Here is a 24,751-nt window from a genome sequence, read left to right on the forward strand (position 1 = left end):
TCTGTTGTAATCACTAATAATTGAGATAAAACTCTAAAATTTCGCAACCGAGTGTATTTTTTCCATAGGCAGGCCAAGTTCGAAGATGGGTTATATAGGTCCACGTTTTGGTATAGCCATATAAAGTATATATAAATTCTTGATCAGGATAAAATTCTAAGACGATCTAGCCATGTCCGTCCGTCCGCTCGTCTGTTGTAATCACTAATAATTGAGATAAAACTCTAAAATTTCGCAACCGAGTGTATTTTTTCCATAGGCAGGCCAAGTTCGAAGATGGGTTATATAGGTCCACGTTTTGGTATAGCCATATAAAGTATATATAAATTCTTGATCAGGATAAAATTCTAAGACGATCTAGCCATGTCCGTCCGTCCGCTCGTCTGTTGTAATCACTAATAATTGAGATAAAACTCTAAAATTTCGCAACCGAGTGTATTTTTTCCATAGGCAGGCCAAGTTCGAAGATGGGTTATATAGGTCCACGTTTTGGTATAGCCATATAAAGTATATATAAATTCTTGATCAGGATAAAATTCTAAGACGATCTAGCCATGTCCGTCCGTCCGCTCGTCTGTTGTAATCACTAATAATTGAGATAAAACTCTAAAATTTCGCAACCGAGTGTATTTTTTCCATAGGCAGGCCAAGTTCGAAGATGGGTTATATAGGTCCACGTTTTGGTATAGCCCCCATAAAGCGTACCAACCGATTTAAGGTGTTCTGAGCATTTTAGAAGTCTGAATTAGCTGAAATGTTTTGTCTAAATTAGATGAAATTTGACATTTAATGTTTGCAATGGCCAAGAAATTTATCCACTAAAAATTGCCAAGATATGTCCACGTTTTTGGAATAGCCCCCATATTACAGTACCATCCCATTTAAGGTATTTAGAAGATTTTAGCTACTTTTTTGACTGAACTAGGTGAAAATTGACATTTGAGGTTCCCTATGCACGATGCTCTTGAATCAAATTTAAATGGAAGGTGCTTACACCTGGGAAGTTTTTGCGAATTCTGAAACTACAATGTTCATAGATGAGAAAAATCAAAAAACAGAAAAAAAAATCGCCGGAGCGCTTTTTAAATAAATCGCGATTCAAGTTGAGATTTTTAGGGGTTGTTTAGGTTTTTGCGATTTTGCTTGGAAACCGCAAGTCCTATCAAAATGGGAATAAAGAAAATGTTGTAGCTATCAAAATTCTCTACAAGATTGACCTTAATGATATTTTCGTAGGTTTTACAACTTTTTAGATATAGAAGTTGAAATTGGGACAATTCAAATTCAATTCAATTCTGTATCTGTCTCCTTATAAAACAATGTCAAGGCTGCAATTTCCCAACTTAAGCTTATATATCTAAAAAAAATGCTATAACCTAGGAAAAATTACATAAACCAGTCTTGTAGAGAATTTTCACAGCTATAAGATTTTCTCAGGTCCCATGCCGATAAGACTTGCCGTATTCAAGCAAAATCGCGAAACCCTAACAAAAAAACTAAAAATGTAAACTGAGCTACTTTATCTCAAAAATGGTACAGCCTGAGAACAAATCATAAACGTCAATCCTGTAGAGAATTTTCACAGCTACAACATTTTCTTTAGCCCTATTTCGATTGGACTTGCGGTTTCGTAAAAACCTAAAAAACACCTAAAAATGTGAATTTTGACCGCTATTTATTTAAAAATCCCTACAGCGATTTTTTCTTGTTTTTGAATTTTTCTCATCTATGAACATTGCTGTTTCAGAATTCACAAAAACTTCCCCTATGTGAGCGGTTTCCATTAAAAGTTAGTTAAGGCACACCCTTCATGACATTGTTTTATAAGGGGGTCGATACAGTCAGTGCATTGTCCCAATTTGAACTTCAATATCTAAAAAATGGTAAAACCTACGAAAATACCGTAAATGTCAATCTTGTAGAGAATTTTCATAGATAAAACCTTTTCTTCAGTCTCATTTTGATAGGTCTTTTTCAAGTGGTCAAAAAACTTCGGCAACAAAAATGGTGGAGATAGATCCACATTTTTGTTTATGCCGCATATAACGGTATCTCCCGATTTAAAGCATTGTAGCTTTTTTTTTTTGACAGAATTAGCTGAATTTTCACATTTGAAGTTCTCAATGACCAAAAACTTCTCCACTAAAAATTACCTCTCGATTTAAGTTATTTTTATGCTTTTATAGCTACATTTTCTGACCGATACAAATTTGACATTTGAGGTTCCCAATGTCACCGTGGTGCAATGGTATGCACACCCGCCTGACAACATCAAAACACTTTCCAACGGTGGCAAAATACCCCTCAGTAATGTTGGCGACATTTCCTGAGTATTTCAGCCATGTAAAACTTCTCTAGAAAAGTGGTGTCTTAGACACGCCGTTCGAACTCGGCAATAAACTGTAGGTCCCATATCATTGAGCTAAAATGAATCGGGGTGCACTCATTGATATAAGAGAAGTCTCCCTTGTCCCTTATGTGATGTCTGTGGAACAATTATAATGACCAAAAAACTTCTCCAATAAAAATTGCCAAGATAGGTCTACGTTTGGGTATAGCCTCCGAATAACGGTACCTCCCGATTTAAGGTATTTTAAGGCTTTTGTATACATTTTTAGACCGAATAAGCCGAAATTTAAAACTTTATGTTCCCAATGACCAAAAAACTTTTTTACAAAAAATTATCAAGGCAGGTCCAAGTTTTGGTATAGCCCCCATATAACGGTACCTCCCAATTTAAAGTATTCGTTTCGGAATTTTATCTAAATTTTTTGACCGAACTAGTTGTAATTTAACATTTGAGGTTATCAATGGTTCCAAAACTTCTCCTCCACAAATCGTCCACATAGGTTCATGTTTTGGAATAGCCCCCATATAACGGTACCCAACGATTTTCAGTATTTTGAGGATTTTAGCTACAATTTTTAACTGAACTAGCTGTAATTTGGCACTTGAGGTTTTAAGCAGCCAGTAAACTTCTCCACCAAAAATCGTCCACATAGATTAATTTTTTGATATATCCCCCATATGAAGGTACCAACAGATTGAAGAAATTTTTATATACATATTTTGACCAACATTTTTGGAATAATTTTTGCACCTAACAGGAAACTAATTATTCCATTTAAGTTCAGAATATTTTATGGTGGAGGGTATAGCCGAACTTAATGTTTTTACTCGTTTGGTACTGAACTAACTGTTCGGAGAGGTTTTTTTCCTTTTTAACAGAAAGTCGACCCACAAAACCAAATGAGCTTTGCGGGTGTACCAAATTCAGACATGTCTTGGAATATCTTTAAACGTATAGGACTCTGGAAGGCTGTTTTATAATCGCCAAAAAGATGATGAGTGTCGTTTTTCGTATTTTGGGTCTTTCCGGAATTTGTCGCAAGTTAAATATTTGGTCAAATCTGGATTTGCCAAATGTAAAGCCGCATTGATATGGCCCAATTATTTCGTAGACCATAGGCTTTAGTCGTTCATACTGTATCCTACTTTATATACGATAGGGGGCAGACTTGTACCCCTATAATTAGAGTGCACAGTCTTATCTCCTTTGTTGTGGACGGGGCACAGTATGCTGAGATACCAATCGTCGGGTACGCATTCTTCCCGTCAGATGGTGCTAACCAGCTGGTGCATACACCTTATCAGCGTGTTGCCTCCGGTTTTGAACAGTTCGGCTGGTAAGTTTGCAGCCTTATTACTGTGTCACTTCATTTTGGTCGGGTGGCATAAACTAAATACCATCTTCTGTGATTCGATCTGAGATATTTTCGTCGTCTTCGTTACTGAATACCAACAGTTTTAAAAAATGCTCTTCACTTATCCTGATCATGGAATTTTCGCAAGGCATGTCCTTGTTAAAATAATGGGTTAGTATATTGATTTGTAAATAATTATGGCTACCAAAATGTACTATATAGAACCGCTATATGGTAATGGAAGTTTGTTTTATTTTATTTATTTTCGATTTTTGCTTTCCAATGATGGGAAACACATTCCATCGAAATATTAATATTTGTATTGGAACTCTATCGTCATCGTCCATTGATGCAAACAAACTATGCCTTTTAAAAATGCAGTTATTTATTTATTTTTTTCGGAATTAGCAAATAATTTTTGGCAAAGTTATTTATTTGTTGGATTATCAACAGTTCACTCCCACCCAACGGAAAAAAAAACTAGTTTGACAACACCTGCTGCAACAATTTTTGGCTATGTCTGTAGCTGTTGTGCATATGAATATTTTTCGAACTGACAGTCGTGAAGATTTGTCCGCAGGTTTACTATGACCCAAAGGTGAATAATGAATGATGTTTGCGTGAGTTGTTTGGGTGGTTGGTATGCATACCGCATTTATATACATACATATGTACATATGAAAGTGTTTTGGTTGAAACTCAATGATTGTTGCCAACTTTTAAGGTAAAGAAGTGCACCAAAGTTTTGTTTTCTTATCGTTGATATGCATCTCAGGTTTTGTGAATTATTGCCTTTACGGTATATACCGTTTATAGTGACGTGAACATACCAGTCGTTAGGTTTCAGCCATCCAGAGACTTCATTGATGTGTGTATGCCAAACATATCGTTAAGATTTGTAACACAAACCTTATTTGTTCGATTGATTTAAAATGATTTTCTCTTTAACGATATTTACAGTGGCTCAAAATAATTTGGGATACAAAGATAATGAATTAAAATATTATGTTTCGTAATTCGCGATTTCTTCAACGATTTGCACTTCTACATAAAAACCATCTATCTTAGGAAAATTTTGTTTTCTATGGAAGATCCACCCATTTAACACAGAAAAATGTCTGTGAAAGAAAAACGAAATGAAAATTGCATTTTTTTTTCTTTTGCACATAAATATGAATTTTCTTTTATAGACAATGTAATGTGCATGTGAGGAGTACCCCATTGGTATATAGAACTAGTTCAACCCATAAAAATTGCATTAAATAATCAAAGAAGAAACTACCTACAGTCCTTAATTAGTAACACGAAGGCAAGTGCCACTCTGTGCTGTGCATCGAGACAAATTTATATCTTATATCTGAGATTTCACAGCAAGTGCATCATCGTCATTACTTGTATCTCCATTTCGGAGTAAAGTAAATGAAAAGTGAAAGTTTTCTTCATATTTTTACGCCATTCAGACACAATTCCAACCAAATAAAATCTAACAAAATATGCAACATCATATCCATACATCACTGGCATTTGTGTATGTAGACATATACAAACATACACTGTATGTGTTTATATACGGAGGTAATGTTGATGATGGATCTGTTTTAATGATCAACTGTTATTTGCCTTATATACGAACGCTATGACATGAAAGTGAATATTATGGCGTTTAAACACGCACCCTAATGCACATGCAGATATGTATGTACAAAGTGAAGGTTGTTTTGTTGATAATTATTGTTCGATGTAATAATAATATTATAATTAAATGGGAGCCACCGTGCTGTAGTGGTAAGCACATCCGCCTTGTACTCAGAAGGTCTGCGGTTCAATCCCTGACCAGAACATCGAAATTTTCGGCGATAGCAAATCCCCTTAGTGCAATGCTGGCTTACATTTCCTGAGTATTTCAGGCATGAAAAACTTTTCTCTACAAGTGTTGTCGTAAGACAAGCGTTCGGACTCCGCGATAAAAAGTAGGAGCCAATATGAATCGGCGTGCACTCATTGATATGAGAGAAGTCTCCCTTGTCTCTACGGGTATATTGTGGGAACATATGTGTTATAATTAAATAATAAATTAAAAAAAGCATACATGTATTTATATCTATTATAGCTTTTAACGGGTTAACCTCCGTTATGAGGATTTATTTCCACAATCCCGTCAGATTTGTCATACAAAATTAAATCCACTCAGTACTATATTTACTTGCATTTAGCTCAGTTCGGTGCTTTTTAATGGTGAAAGTAGCAAAAAGCGAACTTGCTTAGATGACTCTCTACAGAGCATTTCCACCGAACTAAGATTTTTGATTTCGTCATCCACTTCTTTTATCCATCGAAGCCTTGGCCTTTCAGTTCTGCATGTACCGTGCCCTGCAGGCCTTTTTTATACGCCTTTTTAGTGGGTTTATCATACCTATTTTCATGACGTGGCCTAGCCAACGCAATCGTTGTAACTCAATATGTCGTTTATAGCCGATACAAATCGAGGTTTATACGACGTCGATTTTCACCGTCAACTCAGATTGACTCTTTGATTTTTTGGACGATTTTTTTCTCAAACACACCAAGCACCGCCTTTTTCTACTCGCGCAAGTACCCAGGCTTCGGAACCATACATTAGCAGTGTTTTCCATAGGAGGTTCGAGTACTGTGGACGCATTGCGCGTCGATACCATCAACATGGTTTTGTTGCCGCTTACTGTCTGGCCCTCTTTAGCAAAGTCTCTTTCGACTTTTTTAAAGGATACTTCTGATCGAGCCATGATGTTAGTGTAGTCGGCATAAGCAAAAAACATGGAGCTATTTGTGTGTATTTCAATCTGTTTCAGCAGAATGTTGATGAGGTCACACGAAATACTGTCTCCTTGTCTGACACCTGTCTAAAGCAGCATTGGTATGACCCATAAATTTAATGGACCATAGGCTTTAGTCGTTTGCACAATATCCCGGACACTACAAGCAATAGGGAGCAGAATTATGCTCCTATAGTTAGAGCAGACAGTCTTTTCTCCTTTCTGGGATATAGGATGCTCACTTTCCAATCATCGGGTACGTGTTCTTTCTGCCAGATGGTGCTAACTAGCTAAAGATTCATATACCTCATTAGTGTGTCGTCTCCGGTCTTGAACAGCTCGGCCTTATTATTCTTCAGCCGGTTTATTGCTGTCCTTATCTCATTTTGATCGCACACTTCAATACCATCTTCTGGGATTCGATCTGTGGTCTCTTTGTTGTCTTCGTTACCAACAGATACACTATCTGTAACTGTTATCAGATTACCTAACTCCTATTTACAGGACCATGTACCTATAGCGAAGCCATCAGTTAATGTTTCACTCTGGCAGAATTTTCGGAGTTCCTTCTGGCTCTACTGATTGTAGAATTGCCCTATATGCCGTACTATTCTCTTCCACAGCACGACACTCGTGGTCAGACTATGTTTCCTTGGTGGAGGCCTTTCGTATCCAAGTATGGATTTTTCGGTTGTTTGCATGAAGTGGGCAATACTGATATACTATCGGAACTGTTTGATTGTCAGAACAAAGAGTGCTTTCATTAAAAAGTTGGGCCTTTAATCGGATATGTACCTGTATGCTATAACAAGGTAGTAATCCGGATCGATGTTTGCTCCTCGAAACGATCGTGCATCCAACACGCTCAATGAATGCCTTCCATCTATCACAACGGTGACATCCAGGTGTGCTTATGAATACATAGCGATGGTATTTACCGGGTATTTACAACATCTTACACCCTATTTCTGGGTTTAGGTTGTGAAATCGTTTCAAAATGGATAGTTTAACAATACTTTAAACAAGTTGGTAAATACTTGGGTAAATACCCGAGTATTTACCCAAATATAGGGTAAAAACACTTTAAACCCAGAAATCGGGCGTAAGATGTTGTATTGGTGATTCAATATAGTAAATACCCAAATAAATACCCAAAAATGGGTATTTGCCCGGTATTTACCCAATTTACCGGGTATTTACCCATTGGGTATTGACCCAAAGGCCATCTCTATGAATACCGACATGCTTAAATCTGGTACCACTAACTAGTTATTTAATGTATGACAGTAATATCGGCCTTGTACTTTGCAAGTACATCTACCAGTGCGTTAAACATGGTCCTTAAAACGTTTGTGGGGATCGCCAACTTTAGACGGGATGGGCTTTATTTTTCATTGTTTTTATATCCATCACCATAAGATGGAGGGTATATTAAGTTTGTCATTCCGCTTGTAACTCATCGAAATAATCATTTTAGATCCACCAAAGTATATATTTTCTTGATCAGCCATTTTCGTCCGTCTAACCTTCTGTCTAATCACGTTATATTCTGAATGAATTGTTGGTGTAAGCAAAGATCAAGTTCGAAGAGGGGCTATATCGGTTCATGTTTTGGCATAGCCCCCATATAACGGTGCCGCTTGATTTCAGGTATTTTGACGGTTTTAGCTACATTTTCAGACCAAATTAGCTATAAATTGGCATTTAAGGTTCGAGGTGATCCAAAAACGTCTCCACAAAAAATTATGGACATAGGTTCACGTTTTTGAATAGCTCCCCTATAACGATACCTGCCGAGTTCAGGTATTTTGATTTTTTAGCTACATTTTCTGAAATTGGCATTTAAGATTCGAATTTGTCCAAAACCTTCTCCACTAAAAATTGTGGACAAAGGTCCATGTTTTGGAATAGCCCCCATATAATTGTACCTCCCGATTTTAGGTATTTTTAAGGTTTTAGCTGAATTTTCAGACAGAGTTATCTATGTATGTATAATTTGAAATTTAGGGTTCCTAGTTATCAGAAAACTTTTCCACCAAAAATTATGGAAATAGGTCCATGTTTTGTTTTTATTCGCCTATGTGAATTACTATTGGGCTATGTAATAATTGGATTAATTTTTTTCATCTATTACAGGTCCGTTTGGAGTCCATTGGTGCTGAAGACATTGTCGATGGCAATCCCCGTTTAATTTTAGGTTTAATTTGGACCATCATTTTGCGGTTTCAAATTCAAGAAATTGAAATTGATGTGGTAAGTCTGTTATTATGAAAATTATTTTATCACATAAGTTAATAATTCTTTCACTTTCACTCCCATTATTTTCTCTTTTTCAATAGGACGAAGAAAACGAATCGTCTGAAAAACGTTCCGCCAAAGATGCTTTACTGTTGTGGTGTCAACGTAAAACTCACGGTTATCCCGGTGTTAATATTCAAGATTTTACCTCCTCATGGCGTTCCGGTTTGGGTTTCAATGCTTTAATCCATTCACACCGTCCCGATTTGTTTGAATACAGCACAATTGTTAATTCGAAAAATTCAAATATCGACAATTTAAATCATGCCTTTGATTTGGCGGCCACCGAATTGGGTATACCCAGGTAAGATTGGTGGTGACAAATTCCTAACGAATATTTCAAATCCAAATACCTGATTCCTAATGTTTTTTACAGTTTATTGGATGCCGAAGATATTGATTCAGCACGTCCCGATGAAAAATCAATTCTAACCTATGTGGCCTCATATTATCACACCTTTGCTCGCATGAAGAACGAGCAAAAGAGTGGAAAGCGTATTGCAAATGTAAGTAAAGATAAAGGGAAAACATTTGTCAGTAGTCTATAATCTGTCAGTATTCCACTTTTACACATAACAATGTCGTGCCTTTTCCATAACAAGAACGATTGAAGCACAGTGGAAGTGAAAATAACAATAACAAGGGAAACTTCTCTCATATCAATGAGTCATCCCGAATCATATTAGCTTAATAATTTTTATTGCCAAGTCCGAACGGCGTGTCTCACGACACCACTTGTACACATTTCATTCCACTGTGCGACACAAGACAATGCAACGATTATAATTGCAAAGTAATTTGCATTAATGGTTCCGGTCTATTTAAGCACAAATAACCGTTGACATTTCCCCCACATTCTAAAGAGGGGAAAGCAATTGTGATTGTTAATAATAACAAAGACATTGATGACAATATTTTTCTTAATTAAACTACATTTAAATTATATGGCAATGATTTATTTATTACACAAAAAATTGTTTATTTTATTTATTGATTGTATTTTTGTATTATTAAATTCCTCCTTTCCACCTTTTTTTTTAACAGATTGTGGGTCAATTAATGGATGCCGATCGTAAGAAAATCTATTACGAACGTTTGACCACTAACTTGTTGAGCTGGATCCGACAAAAGACCATTGAGTTGCAAAAACGTGATTTTCCCAACTCTCTGGAAGGCATTCAAAGAGAATTATTGGCTTTCAAAGAGTACCGAACAATTGAGAAACCACCAAAGTAAGTAAAATGGAAGTAGAAAATAAGATATATGTACTCGTATATAAACAAGTATAAACGCGTTATGCTCTTCACCTCGAGTTGTATTAAAGAAAAAAAAAATTTTGTATCCACATTTTCTGTAAGAATGATTTATTTTAGAGTAAATACCAAATTTCATCATTTTGGTGTGGTAATTATGCTAAAACCTTGAAAATATCAACAAATCGGGTGGTACGGTTCTATATAGCCCCCATAGAACCACCCGATTTTTCAAAACGTGTACCTATAGCGACCTATAGCGACAAATGTCAAGGGAAAAGTTCAATGCTCCCTTAACGAAGACTAAATACGAAATTTCAGCCACTTTGGTGTGATAATGATGCTAAGGCCTTGAAAATCGGGAAGTACGGTTCTATGGATGCTGTGCCAAAACGTAAAGCTATGCAACAAAATTCTGGGGGCAATTTAAGCCATTTCGATGTTATAATTACCATTATATAATAATTGTTCCACAAACATCCCATACGGGACAAGGGAGACTTCTCTCATATCAATGAGTGCACCCCGATTCATATTAGCTCAATGATATGGAACCTACGAACGGCTTGTCTTAAGACACCACTTTGTAGAGAAGTTTTACATGGCTGAAATACTCAGGAAATGTCGCCAACATTACTGAGGGGTATTTAATTAATTCTCTTTCGAGTTGAGCTGTTAGGCCTTTAGAGATACATTGAAAAATTAGGAGGGGTATTTTGCCACCGTTGAAAATTTTGATGTTGACTGGCCGACGACCTTCAGCGTGCAAGGCGGGTGTGCATACCATTGCACCACGATGGCACACATACCATTAAACCTTCAAAATACCGAAAATCGGGAGGTACCGTTATATAGAGCGTATGGTAACACGTGGACCTATACTTACAAATTTCAGGGGGAATCTTTTGTAGCTTCGAAGAAGACTAAATATCAAATTTCAGGCTCTTTGGTAAGATAATGTGGCTAAAACCTTCAAAATGCCGAAAATCTGGAGGTACTGTTCTATGGAGGCTATATTAAATCGTGGACCTATAGCAACAAATTTCTGAGGGAAAATTCTGTAGCCCCAGAGAAGATTAAAACCTTCAAAATGCCGAAAATCTGGAGGTACTGTTCTATGGAGGCTATATTAAATCGTGGACCTATAGCAAGAAATTTCTGAGGGAAAGTTCTGTAGCCCCAGAGAAGATTAAATTCCAAATTTCAGTCTCTTTGGTAAGATAATGTGGATAAAATCTTCAAAATAGCGAAACTCGGAAGGTACCGTTCAATGGTGGCCATATGAAAACGTGAATCTATAGTAACAAATTTCTGGGTGAAAGTTTAATAGCCCAAAAGAAAACTAAATACTAAATTTTGGCCACTTTGGTTAGATGAAATACCGAAATCGGGAGGTACCGTTCTATGGGGACTATATCAACTGGTAGACGCATACTGACAAATTTCTGAGGGAATGTTTAGAAGCTTCAATGAAGACTAAATGCCCAATTTCAGCCATTTCTGTAAGATAATGTGGCTAAAACCTTTCGAATACCGTAAATCGGGAGGTACCGTGTCAGTATAGGTCACTGACAAATTTCTGCGGGGAAAGTTTTGTAGCCCCAAAGAAGACTAAAACAATTTTCAGCCACTTTGGTTAGATAATGTGACCAAAACCTTCAAATTACCGAAAATCGGAAAGTACTGTTCTATTGGGGCTATAGCAAAACATGGGCCGATATAGCACATTTTCAATACCAAACATCCTAGAAGTAATATAAACTTCCTTAACAAATTATAAAGTTCTATCTTGAATATTCAGAGCGTATTATGATTTCAACAGATGGACATACTTTATGGGACCTCCGACAAACATATCGATGTATTACAAAACGGCATGACAAAGTTAATTATAACCTCCATATTATAGTAGAGGGTATAAAAACATGAAATCATGGGCCCAGCTTCCAAACTTCTATAAAAGATAATTTCTACCCAAGTTTTCAAATATTCCCAAAAAATAATGTTTTTATCCACTTTGTTTCCAGATACAAGGAACGCAGCGAAATCGAAGCTTTATACTTCACCATTAACACTCTTCTGAAGGCCTTAAATCAACCACCCTACAATCCACAAGATGGTCAACTGGTAAACGACATTGAAAAGGCCTGGCAGCTGTTGGAATATGCCGAGCATCATCGTGAAGTTGCACTGCGAGAAGAACTGCTGCGTCAAGAGAAATTGGAACAACTCAACTATAAATTTGAAAAGAAATCTGTTCTACGTGAAGGATACCTGAAAGAAATGATCCAGGTGCTATCGGATCCACGCTATTTGAGACAAGTCGATGCCACGCTCAAAAAGCACGAAGCCATTTCGGCTGATATTCTTGCACGTGTTGAACGTTTCAATGATTTAACTGCCATGGCTAATGAATTGGAGAGAGAAAATTATCATGGCAAAGAGAGGGTGAAACGCCGCGAATTTGAGGTTATGGAGAAGTGGCGTAAACTGCTCGAACTGTTGGAAAATCAACGTTTGAATTTGTCACAAATGAGCACATTGATGAATTTGTTGCGTGAAGTCGCCAGTACAACTGAGTCCATTAAGGAACTGCAAATTCAATTCAAATCTGAAGACGTTGGTCCCCACCTGTTGGGTGTTGAGGAATTATTGCAAGCCCATTCCCTGCAAGAGTTACAAGTGAATACATATGGTGAAACCATTAAACGATTCACCCGCCAGGCCCAGCCATTCAAAACATCCGAGCACAAAGATGCCGCAGTCTTGGCTCAGAAATTAGCAGAGCTGGAAACTGCCTATAAAGTGCTACAAGAATTATGTGCCAAGCGCCGTGCTTGCCTGGAAGAGGCCCGCAATTTCCATCATTTCATGGAGGATTACGACAATGAAGAGGGATGGTTAGTGGACAAACAGCGCATTTGCAAAACGGGCATAACTGCCAAGGATTTGAGAGCTGTTCTGTCTCTACAACAGAAACACAAAGCTCTTGAGGATGAAATAAAGGTGCGCAAACCCAAATCACAGCAAATGTCCGATGCCGGCAAGCGTCTGATGGCTGAAAGGCACCCACGTTCGGCTGAAGTAAAGTCACGCATCGAAAGCTTAGAAGCCCATTGGAAGGCTTTGGAAGAGTTGGTGGAGACGCGTCGCAAACAATTGGAGGATGCCGCTGAGGCATATCAATTCTACACCGACGCCAATGAAGCTGAATCGTGGTTGAATGAAAAAATGGCTTTGGTCAACTCCAAAGATTACGGTAATGATGAACCCTCCGCCCAAGCCCTGTTGCAAAGACATCGCGATTTGCAGGGTGAATTAAATGCCTATTCCGGTGATATCCTAAATCTTAACCAACAGGCAGATAAGCTTATAAAGGCCGGTATTTGCACCTTGGAACTTTCAGCCAACGAACCAGAAATGCCCGAAATTGAACAACAACAAGAAGAATGGGTCAACGAAACACGTCTGGTGCCCAAAGAGGTATGGGAAGATGAATGGGTAGAAAAGCTGGAACATCGCAAGGTGACCGAAACCAAAATGTTGCCCCATGTCCGTGCCATGTTTCCCTTCGATGGCCAAGGCATGAAAATGGAGAAGGGTGAAATTATGCTGCTCAAGTCCAAGACAAACGACGACTGGTGGTGTGTGCGCAAAGAAAATGGTCACGAGGGTTTCGTACCAGCCAATTATGTGCGAGAAATTGAACCACGTCCCGTAACCTGCATCGTGCCCAAAGCAGAAAAGGTAAAAGCCCTGCAGAAGGTAAAGAAAACAATTTTGGTAAGACAGGTGGTTCCCGTGAAGCGTGTTAAACCCATGACCGTGACGCCCAAACCATTGATCAAACGACGCACCTCAACCAACAGTATTAACGAGAATGCCGACAGTGTAGAAAAGAGGCAGAAGCGTATAAACGCCACCTATGATGAGCTACAGGATATGGCCCAGAAACGCCATGCTCTATTGGAGGATTCGATACATCTGTTCGGTTTCTATCGTGAATGTGATGACTTCGAGAAGTGGATGAAGGAAAAGGAGCGCATTGTTAAGAGTGACGAAGGAGGCGAAGGCGTTGAAAATGCCAAGCGTAAATTTGAAAAGTTCTTGACCGATCTATCGGCAGCCACAAGGCGTATTGAGGAAATCGATTCGGCAGTAGATACTTTCCGAAGACAGGGTCATTCGCAATTGGACAAAATCATTGCTCGCCAACGTCAAATTCACCAAATTTGGCAAAGGCTCAACAATGCAAAAGCCCAAAAGGAAAAGAGCTTAGAGGGAGCATCTAGTGTTGAACTCTTTAACCGCACCTGCGACGAAGCCAAGGTATGGATGAGCGAGAAAATGATTCAGTTGGACACTGCAGTCATTAGCCCAGACTTGAAAACTGTGCAAGCCCTGCAACGTCGCCATCAAAACATGGAACGTGAATTGGCACCCATTGAGGATAAAGTAAATCGCGTTAATTACTTAGGCAATTCAGTGAAAAATGCCTATCCAGCGGAACGCGATAATGTTACAGCCCGCCAACAAGAGGTACAAGAAATGTGGTTGCAAGTCCACAATAAGAGCAGTGAGTTGCGTGCTCGCATTGAAAGTGCTGTAGGCACCCAAATTTTCAATAACAGCGCAAAAACTCTTTTGGCTTGGATTGAATCTGTTAAAGATCAGTTGAATTCAGATGAACCTGCTCGTGATGTAGAAACTGCCAATAAGTTGCTGAAACAACACAATGACTTGGGTGATGATATCAAGGCCCATGACAATGAATTTGCCGAAGTTATCAAGCTCGGCAAACAGTTGTCGGATGGCAAACCGAACACTGAAGAAATTGTGAAGATCTGTGAACGTTTGAAGGCCGAACAAGATGCAATCCATCGTGGATGGTTGGAGAAACAGAAGTGGTTGCAACAGGGTGTTGAATTGCAAATTTTCAACAGAGAAGCTGATAAAATCGATGCCACCACAAAGAGCCACGAAGCCTTCTTGGCCCCCAAGAACTTGGGTGTAAGTGTTTAAGAAGGTCGGAAATACTAAAGCTTACATTTTACTAATGTTGTTGTCTAATTTCAGAATTCTTTGGATGAAGTAGAGGCTATTTTGAAACGTCATTTGGACTTTGAGAAGAGTTTAATGGCCCAAGATAAAATCCTAAAAGGATTTTCCGACAATGCCGATAAGTTGATTGCCAACGATCATTATGACTCCAAGTAGTGAGTATCACCAAAACCTATGAGATATATACAGTTTCACTTAACCTTTTCCTTCTTCTTCTCTCCCTCTTTTTAGTATTGATGATAGACGCAATCAAGTGTTGGACAAACGCAAGGCTGTCAAAGATAGGGCATTTGAACGTAAACGTTCTCTACAGGCCTCCAAAGATTTTCATAAATTTGCCGCTGAAGCTGATGATCTTGACACCTGGCTCAATGACAAAACTAAAATTGCCGGTGATGAGAACTATCGAGATTTAGTCAACTTGCCACGCAAATTGCAAAAGCACAAGGCTTTCGAAAGAGAACTTCGTGCTAACGAAGGTCAATTGCGTAACATCAACAAGGACAGTGAACAATTGATTGCCGCCAATAATCGCAAACCTGAGGTGGAGAGCAGAGTTTCCGATCTCAACAAGAAATGGAAAGATCTACTAATACTGTCTGAAGACAAGGGACGTAAGCTAGAACAAGCTGCATCGCAACGTGAACATAATCGAGCCATTGAAGATGCCAAAAAGAAGGTCAGTGAATTGGATGCTGCTCTCAAGAGTAAGGATGTTGGCAATGACCTCAGAAGCTGCAAGGACTTGATCAACAAGCAACAATTGCTAGAGTCTGAAATAACAATGTGGGAACAAAAGATCGGCGAATTAGTGTCATCAGGCGAAGAAATGGCCCAGGAGGGACATTTCAACGCAGCCAACATCAAAGATGAATCTAAGGATATTCAGCATCGCTTCAAACTCTTGCGTGATCCCATGCAAAAGAGACGTGATGAACTGGAGGAGAGCCTCAATTATCATAAATTCGTATTTGAGTTGGATACAGAGTTCCAATGGATTAACGACCACTTGCCCGCTGCCAAGTCCAATGAATTGGGACAAAATCTCCATCAGGCCCAATCACTTGCAAAGAAACACAAGAAACTTGAAGCCGAAATTAAGGGCCATCGCCCCATGATCAACAAGGCCTTGCAGGCTGGTCAGGCTTTAGTCGCCCAAAAACATCCCGAACAAGAAAAGGTCAAGGATTTGTGCAACAAACTGGAGGATGCATGGAATGATTTGGAATACAACACCAATGAGCGTAGCAAGAAATTGGAAATGTCTCTGAAGGCCCAACAGTATTTGTACGATGCTGGTGAAATTGAAGCCTGGTTGGGTGAAAAACAAAATGTCTTGCGTTCCACCGAATACGGAAGGGATCGTGATTCGGCCGCCAAACTTTTGACCAAACATAAAACAATTGAATTGGAATTGGATACCTATACTGGCATTGTCACTGAAATGGGTCACAACTGCGCTGCCATGGTTGCTGCTAATCACCCAGACAGCAAAATTCTCTCCGCCAAACAGCAGTTGATTGAAAAAATGCTAAAATCTCTTCACAAACTAGCCTCTCAAAGACAATTGCGCTTAATGGAAAGCCTCTATATGCACGAATACTTCTTGGAGTCGGATGAGGTTGAACAATGGATCAGAGAGCAGGAACAAGTTGCCTCATCAGAAGATTATGGTCAGGATTATGAGCATTTGCAATTGTTGCAGAATAAATTCGATGATTTGAAACACCGTGTTGAAGTTGGTGCCGATCGGGTTGACCAGTGCGATGTATTGGCTAAGAAGCTTATCGATACTGAGAGCCCCTATGCCCCAGATGTGGAAAAGAGACAAGAACAGTTGCGTGGATCCTGGGAGAATCTTATCAAGCTGCTTAACCTAAGAGAACAGAAATTACATGCTGCCGGCGAAATCCATCGTTTCCATCGTGACGTTGCCGAAGCTCTCTTCCGCATACAAGACAAAAATGCAGCACTCTCCTCGGAACTGGGTAAAGATTTGAATTCCGCCCTGGCATTAATGCGTAAGCATGAAGGCTTTGAAAATGACCTAGTAGCTTTGGAGGCACAATTGCAAGTTTTGGTCGAAGACTCCGTACGTCTTCAGGCCAAATACCCCTCTAATGCTGCTGCAATTGCCCAGCAACAAGACAAAGTGGTGGCTGCTTGGAACGATTTGAAGGAACGTTCCGGTGCTCGTGGTGATCGTCTAGCCGCCAGTTACGATTTGCAGACGTTCCTCACTGATGTGCGTGACATTATGTCTTGGTCTTCGCACTTGCGTGCCTCCTTACAGGCCGAAGAACATGTTAGTGATGCTGCCGGCGCTACAGCTCTAAAGATACAACACGATGCCATTTATGGTGAGATTGAAGCCCGTGAAGATAAATTCCGTTCACTTAATGAACTCAGCGATTCCATGGTTCAGACTGGTCACTATGCCGCAGCAGAGGTAGAAGAGAAATGTTCTGCCATGTTGGATGAACGGGCCAAACTGCACACTGCCTGGAACAAAAAGAAAATCATGTTGGAACAAAAGATTGATCTTTTCTGTTTCTTAAGAGACGCCAAACAAATCGATAATTTGTCGAGTTCACAACAGGCAGCTCTGTCCAGCTCCGACTTTGGTCAGACCGTAGAAGATGTCCAAAATCAAATTAAGAAACACGATGAATTCGAAAGACTTATTCAAACGCAAGAGGAAAAGGTAGCTCTGTTGCAGGAACATGGTCGCAAATTGATTGAGCAAAGACATTACGACAGTGCCAATATCCAAACAATCCTTCAAGGTGTTTTGGCCAGACGACAAAAGGTTAAGGACCTTTGTGCGGTACGCCGGTACAAACTGGAAGATGCCCTCCTCTATGCTCAATTCGTCAGAGATTGTGCTGAAGCTGAAACGTGGATCAATGAGAAGAAGAAGAAGTTGGAAGCCGATGGTGGAAGCTACAATGAGGTTTCTAATTTGGATGAAAAGATTAAAAAACTACAGAAACATCAAGCTTTCCAGGCCGAGGTTGCTGCCAACCAAGGCAGAATCAAGGAAATCCAAGAAAAGGGTCTTATCTTATTGTCCAAACAACACGAATCATCACCCGAAATTAAACAAGCCATTGACCGTGTTCTTTCCGCATGGAAGAGTTTGTTGGATGAGCTGGATAATCGTGGTCGAGGCTTAGAGGAAGCCCAGGATATTCTAGAGTTCAATAACCAATTGGACAAGATTGAAGCTTGGATAAGAGACAAAGAGATGATGGTCCAGGCCAGTGACACAGGCAGAGATTTGGAACATTGCAATGCCCTTATGCGCAAGTTGGATGATGTTGACTCAGACATGCGTGTGGATGACCAAAGAGTAAAGCACATTAACAGCCTTGCCGACAAATTAATAAATCAAGGTGAAGTACCAGCCGAATCAGCCAACATCGATAAACGTAGACGTGACTTCAACAACAAATGGAGACAATTGCAAGGAGCTCTAAATGCTTACCGCGCGTTGTTGAGTGGTGCCTATGAAATTCATGTCTTCAATCGTGACGTAGAAGATACTGCTGAACGTATAGCCGAGAAATCCCTGGCCATGTCGTCGGAAGACACAGGCCGTGACTTGGCCGCTGTGGAAGCTCTAATCAGACGTGAAGATGCTTTGGAACGTGATATGTCGGCGGTAAAACAAAAGATTGGAGAGCATGAACAAAACGCCCGATCATTGCAAAATAAATATCCCGAAAGAGCCATGGATATTGCCTGTAAATTGGATGAACTCTCGGGATCATGGAAACAATTACAAGATCTGGCCGTTAAGAGGCGTAATCTTTTGAACGAAGCCTACTTAGTACATAAATTCGTATCGGATGTGCGTGAGTTGGAACTTTGGGTTAACGATATGGTTAAGAAAATGAATGCTTCACCAACACCCATGACAATTGCCGACTGTGAAATTCAACTAGAATTGCATCAGGAACGTAAAGTTGAAATTGATGGACGCGATAAAGCATTCAAGGACCTTAAAGCGCAAGGAGAACAATTGTCGGGCAAAGACAAATCTGATAAGGTGAAGAAAACCCTTAAAGTTGTGGAAGAATTGCATCAAAACTTACACGATGCCTGGAATCAACGTGCTCGTGAATTGACAGAGGCACATCAACTGCAGCTCTTTAAGGCTCAGGTGGAGCAGGTTGAAATATGGCTGGGCAACAAAGAGGCCTTCCTTAACAATGATGATTTGGGTGACTCCTACACAGCCGTAGAAAGACTTTTGAAAAAACACGAGGCATTTGAAAAACTCTTGGATTCCGACAATGTCAGTCAACTGCAGAACTTTGCCAAGTCCATCCTAGAAGGAGAGCCTAGCGGTGCTGATGTCATTAGAGAAAAGTTGGCCTATGTGGTTCGACGAAAGGATAAACTTAACAGTCAATCACAGGAACGTAAGCAACGTCTCCAACAATCTCTTCAACTGCAGGAATTCTTGCGCAGCCTTTATGAAATCGACCGTTGGTTAGTGCAGAAAATGCAGGTCGCCATGGATGAAAACTATAGAGAACCCAGTAATCTTCAAAGCAAATTGCAGAAACACAATGCCTTCGACAGTGAACTTCTTAATAATGCATCACGTGTCCAAGACGTTATCAAGGAAGGTGAACGCCTCATCAAATCAGATCACTTTGCCAAGGACGAAATAGCCCAACAATTGGAAATGTTGGAAGCCGATTGGTTGAAATTGAAGTCGGCCTCAAAGGAAAAGAAACATAAACTAAATCAAGCCTACGAAGCCCTCACATTCAATCGCAGCTTGGAGGAGTTCAACAATTGGATGGACGAAGTTGAATCGCATGTCTCCAACGAGGATTATGGTAAAGATCTGGCTGCCGTAACAAATTTGATTAAGAAACATGAACGCCTGGAGGCAGATGTGGCCCATCATGCAGAACTAGCCGAACAAATTAAGCAACAAGACGAACAATTCTTCCAGGCCGATCACTTCCTAAAGGATGATATTCATGAAAGAGCCATGGCCGCTATCAAACGTTACCATACATTGCACGAGCCTCTGGGCATCCGCAGAGAAAATCTCGAGGATTCTCTTAGTTTGCAACAGTTCTTACGTGATGCCGAAGACGAACTACAATGGCTCAATGAAAAGGAAGCCATTGCAGCTTCGGAAGATTTGGGAACTTCATTGACGACTGTGCAAACATTGCAGAAGAAACATCAAGCTCTGGAAGCTGAACTTTTGTCGCAAGAACCATTGATTCAGTCATTGCTTCAACGAGGAGAACAAATGATTCGCGATAACCACTTCGCGCTGGAACAAATACAATACAAATGCGACTGCATTAAGGGCAAGCTAGTGAAGTTGCGTGAACTGTCAAGCATTAGACGCTTACGCCTCCTGGATGCAGTAGAATCGCAAATGTTCTATGTCGAAGCCAATGAAGCTGAATCGTGGATTCGAGAAAAGAGACCAATTGTGGTGTCCAGTGATTATGGCAAAGATGAGTTGTCCGTGCAAACACATCAAAAGAAGTTGGAAGTGCTTCAGCGCGAGCTGCAGTCATTCAAGCCCTCTATTGAAAAGGTCAATAAATTGGCTTCGAATTTGATTGAACGTCATCACTTCGATAGCGCCAACATCAAAGCCAAACAAGATACTGTCAACCAACAATATGAAGAACTAATGCGTCTGTCCAAGGATCGGGAAGTACGCCTACACGAAAGCAAATTACTCTTTGAATATCTGCGTGAAACTGAAGATCTGCATGAATGGATTAATGATCAAATGATTGTGACGGCCTCTGAAGATTACGGCGAGGATGTTGAACATGTCGAGCAATTGATTTTGGTCTTCGAAACATTTGTTTCCAATCTTACTGCCAATGAGTCCCGCGTTCAAGCCCACCTACAAAAGGGCGAAGAACTGATCAAAGAAAACAATCCCTACCGTACTTCGATAAAGACAAAACGCGATGAAACCAAACAACTTTGGGAGGAACTCAAGGACCTTGTGGCTGCCCGTAAAGATGCTTTGGATGGTGCAAAACAAGTGCATGTCTATGATCGCTTTGCCGACGAAACCATTGCTTTGATTAATGAAAAGGAAGCCAATTTGTTGTCCGAAGATTACGGCCAGGATTTGGAAAGTATCCAAGCCCTGAATCGGAAACATTTGGTATTTGAAACTGAACTGGAAGCAATCCGTGATCAAGTTAACTCGGTAATGAATGAAGCCAACAACTTGGCCGAAATATATCCAGATGCCAAGGAACACATTGAAGTGAAACGCGACGAAACCATTGAAGCTTGGGCTGATGTCACAGAAAAATCCAATGTTCGCAAGGAAAAATTGCAACAAGCCGAACAGTTACAATCGTACTTTGACGAATATCGCGATCTCATTGCCTGGATCAATGAAATGCTGGCCAAGATTACTGCTCCCGATTTAGCCAATACCGTTGCTGGCGCCGAATCCCTATTGGCTAGCATTAAGGAACACCATGCTGAGATTAGGGCTAGAGATGAAGCATTCGCCCATTTCAAGACAAAAGGTGAAAAGTTGATTAAAGAAAAACATTTCCTGGCCCATGAAATTGAAGAAAAGATTCAAGTTCTACAACAGAGACACGAACTCCTGGAAAATACCCTGCAACAGCGCAAGGAAATCTATGAATTGAATTTGGATACCCAAATATTCCTTAAAGATGCCGATATCTTGGAAAATTGGATTGTCAGTCGAGAACCCTTACTCAAGGACACTAAACTGGGTGAATCAATACCCCAAGTGGAAGATTTGCTCAGACGCCATTCCGATTTTGAAAAGACGGTAGAGGCTCAAGAAGATAAATTCCAGACAATTAAACGTATCACACTGTTGGAACAACGTTTCCGCAAACAAGTTGAGAGCGAGAAGCTGGCCAAGCTGAAGGAGAAGGAACGTTTGGAGAAGGAACGCTTGGAAATGCTAAAACAAAAGGAACTTCAAAGACTCAATGAAGAGAGAAGACGTGCCGAGAAACAAATGGAAAATAGAAACAATGCCAGTAATCAAGAGAAATTGCCCATATTCTCCACTCCCATGGTTACAACAACACCATCTTCGGCCACAAACTCGCCACAAACTACACAAGTACCATTTAGACCCACCTACGAAGAGGATCAATACGGTCTACAGAAGAGCTCCTCGTCCACAATTTTCGGTGATCGTTTGCGTCGTGGTTCCGATCAAAACGTTAAGAGAGCCGAATCAATGAAGGTCCAACCAAAACAACCCAAGCGTACTCCTTCATTCACCACCAGACGTCGTGCTCAATCCTTCCGCAAGAATCAAAAGGGCGAAGGTTTCGATTTACCGCCAGTAGAAATACAAGGCATGCTTGAGCGCAAACACGGCTTGCAATCTGGAGGTAAAAAGGCACCCGTAAGATCGTGGAAACAATTCCACACGGTGTTATGTGGTCAACTGTTGTGCTTCTTCAAGGACGAAAATGATTTCTTGCAACAGAAAACAGCCAACGCCCCCGTTAATATCTTGGGAGCTAAATGTGAACGCGCCGAAGACTATACCAAGAAGAAATACGTTTTCCGTCTAAAGTTACCCGATGGTTCGGAGTTCTTGTTTGAGGCACCATCATTGGAAATTATGAACGACTGGGTTCGCAAGATTTCATTCCATGCTAGTCTACCGCCAAATCTACAGTTATTAAGTTATGATGATTCTATGAAGGTATCTTTGGAGATAATGTGAAATGTTTTGTTTTTGTTAATATATGATTTTATTTTTTACTTTAGCAACAATCCAACAGTTTTCCCGACATTAAAGTGGCCAGTGCTCAGACAATGGAATCACCAGTTAGTTCACGTACTTCATCTCCCGATTCGCAAAGGCGAACTGCTTCACGTACCAATTCAATGACCAGCAGTAATATGTCTGTAAATTCTTCGATTACACCTCAAATGAACTTTTTACAAAAACAAATGCAACAACAACAGGTGAGTCTCAAATGAATTTCTTTAATGTAAAGATGAAGAAATGCTCGGTGAATTAAAATTGACCTTGTCAACCGTGAAGTCATTGAGTGTTTCTTCGTTTTACATTCATTTGGCTATATAGTATCTTTTCTCCTCATTACGAAAGTTAACCCAGCAAAAAGCTATGATTTGGTGTATGTTCTTAACCAAGTTATTTTTTTTTTTTTAAATATTATTCTATTTTTAGCAACCTCCATCGCCATCCTCCCCAACCTCCTCCATCGGATTCGAACATAAACCACCAATACCACCACGTGGAGCCCCACCACCAGTACCTAATCGTCAAAGTACAGACAATTTAGTTGTCCTTAGGAATCATCCCACAGGAACTTCAGGTATTTTTTTTCTCGTTTTCACAAAATAATTTAAAATAAAACAACAAATCTGTCATTAAGCTGGTCTTACTTTACAAATAAGAAGTAAAATAAATTACTCATTTCTATTCCGTTTGGAAATTTCAATTTCAGAATTCGCCAGTTCAGAAATAACAATTAGCAGCAGTATGTCACGTTTGCAAAATGGTGCCAATGACGAAACTGTCGTTGTTATAAAACGTAACAGTGAGGCTAGACAATCAGGTATGTATCATGTCTAGATTTACTTAAACGGTATCTTGTCCCTTGTCACTTTTTTTTATTGGTATCATGAATTGTGTTTGTCCCCCATTTTAATAAACCATTGTATCATTGTATTTCATCTATCCCAACAAACAAAATCACAACACAAACATTACAAATAGAAAATCCTCCACCTTTGCCTACAACAATGCCACCTGCTGCCGCTGCTGGCCAGCAACAAATCCACCAGCATCAGGCTCAAGTACAACAACGCATTAATGCTTTTAATGCCGCTGCAGCATCTGGTCAGTTGCCTGAACAACAAGCAAGTTATATGCGTAGTCAACAACAACAACAAAAAGTTATGCCAGCTCCACGCAATAGCCTTGGAGGCAATGCATCTGGACGTTCGGATCTTGTTTCGAAATTCATAGAAATGGAAACCGCTGCTGGTCTACAACAGATGCAACAATATGGTGGCAATCCTCCACCAACATTAACCTCCACAAAACGTACCGTACACTCAACCATGTCCACCAGTTCCAATTCCAGTATTGGCAGCGGTGGTAGTCCAAATTCTAACAATGTGATTCTACTTACCGGTAGCAGTACCAGTACAAGCAACAACAATAACAATGGTAAACATCAGCAACGTCTTAATAATAATAACAATAAAAACAACAATCTTAAAACAACGAATTCACCACCCTCGTCATTATACAAACAAATTTCTCAACAAAAACATCACCACCATCAACAACAACATGGCTCAACGGTTACAACCAGTTCTAATAAATCTTCTTCATCAGTTCTAACCACCACATCTTCATTCTCATCAACAACATCATCCTCATCCTCACAACATAGTCGTACGGTGTGGCATTTTACCACAACACCTAACACGAATATCACCGAAAATAATTCCATAAATAATCCAAGTTATATGAGTGTCATCAATAATAACAGTGATGGTATTGGTTGATTTCATTTCTTTTTTATTTTTAATTTGCATGAATATTTTATATGTTTGTATCCTTTAACCGGTGGCAAGTTGATAAGTT

The 24,751-nt window shown here is 39.8% G+C and overlaps 1 protein-coding gene across 8 annotated transcripts in view; it reads left to right on the top strand.

The window, feature by feature from the left end:
• kst (spectrin beta chain, non-erythrocytic 5 kst) overlaps positions 1-24,751 on the top strand; it is a 204,228-nt gene that overhangs the window by 172,633 nt on the left and 6,844 nt on the right. For 5 of the 8 annotated variants that reach the window (XM_073983945.1, XM_073983947.1, XM_073983946.1 and 2 more), the window contains 11 exons: positions 8,633-8,749; positions 8,836-9,098; positions 9,171-9,300; positions 9,839-10,026; positions 12,075-15,057; positions 15,124-15,263; positions 15,340-22,828; positions 22,894-23,094; positions 23,321-23,468; positions 23,601-23,711; positions 23,873-24,661. In XM_073983945.1, the coding sequence (XP_073840046.1) occupies positions 8,633-8,749; positions 8,836-9,098; positions 9,171-9,300; positions 9,839-10,026; positions 12,075-15,057; positions 15,124-15,263; positions 15,340-22,828; positions 22,894-23,094; positions 23,321-23,468; positions 23,601-23,711; positions 23,873-24,661 (12,559 nt within the window). The remainder of the gene's footprint in view (positions 1-8,632; positions 8,750-8,835; positions 9,099-9,170; positions 9,301-9,838; positions 10,027-12,074; positions 15,058-15,123; positions 15,264-15,339; positions 22,829-22,893; positions 23,095-23,320; positions 23,469-23,600; positions 23,712-23,872; positions 24,662-24,751) is intronic. The other 3 variants (XM_073983951.1, XM_073983950.1, XM_073983949.1) reach the window with 2 other exon arrangements.

Source organism: Musca autumnalis, unplaced genomic scaffold (genome assembly GCF_047663935.1).
Source record: "Musca autumnalis isolate F117 unplaced genomic scaffold, ASM4766393v1 scaffold_4, whole genome shotgun sequence".
NCBI classification, from domain to species: domain Eukaryota; kingdom Metazoa; phylum Arthropoda; class Insecta; order Diptera; family Muscidae; genus Musca; species Musca autumnalis.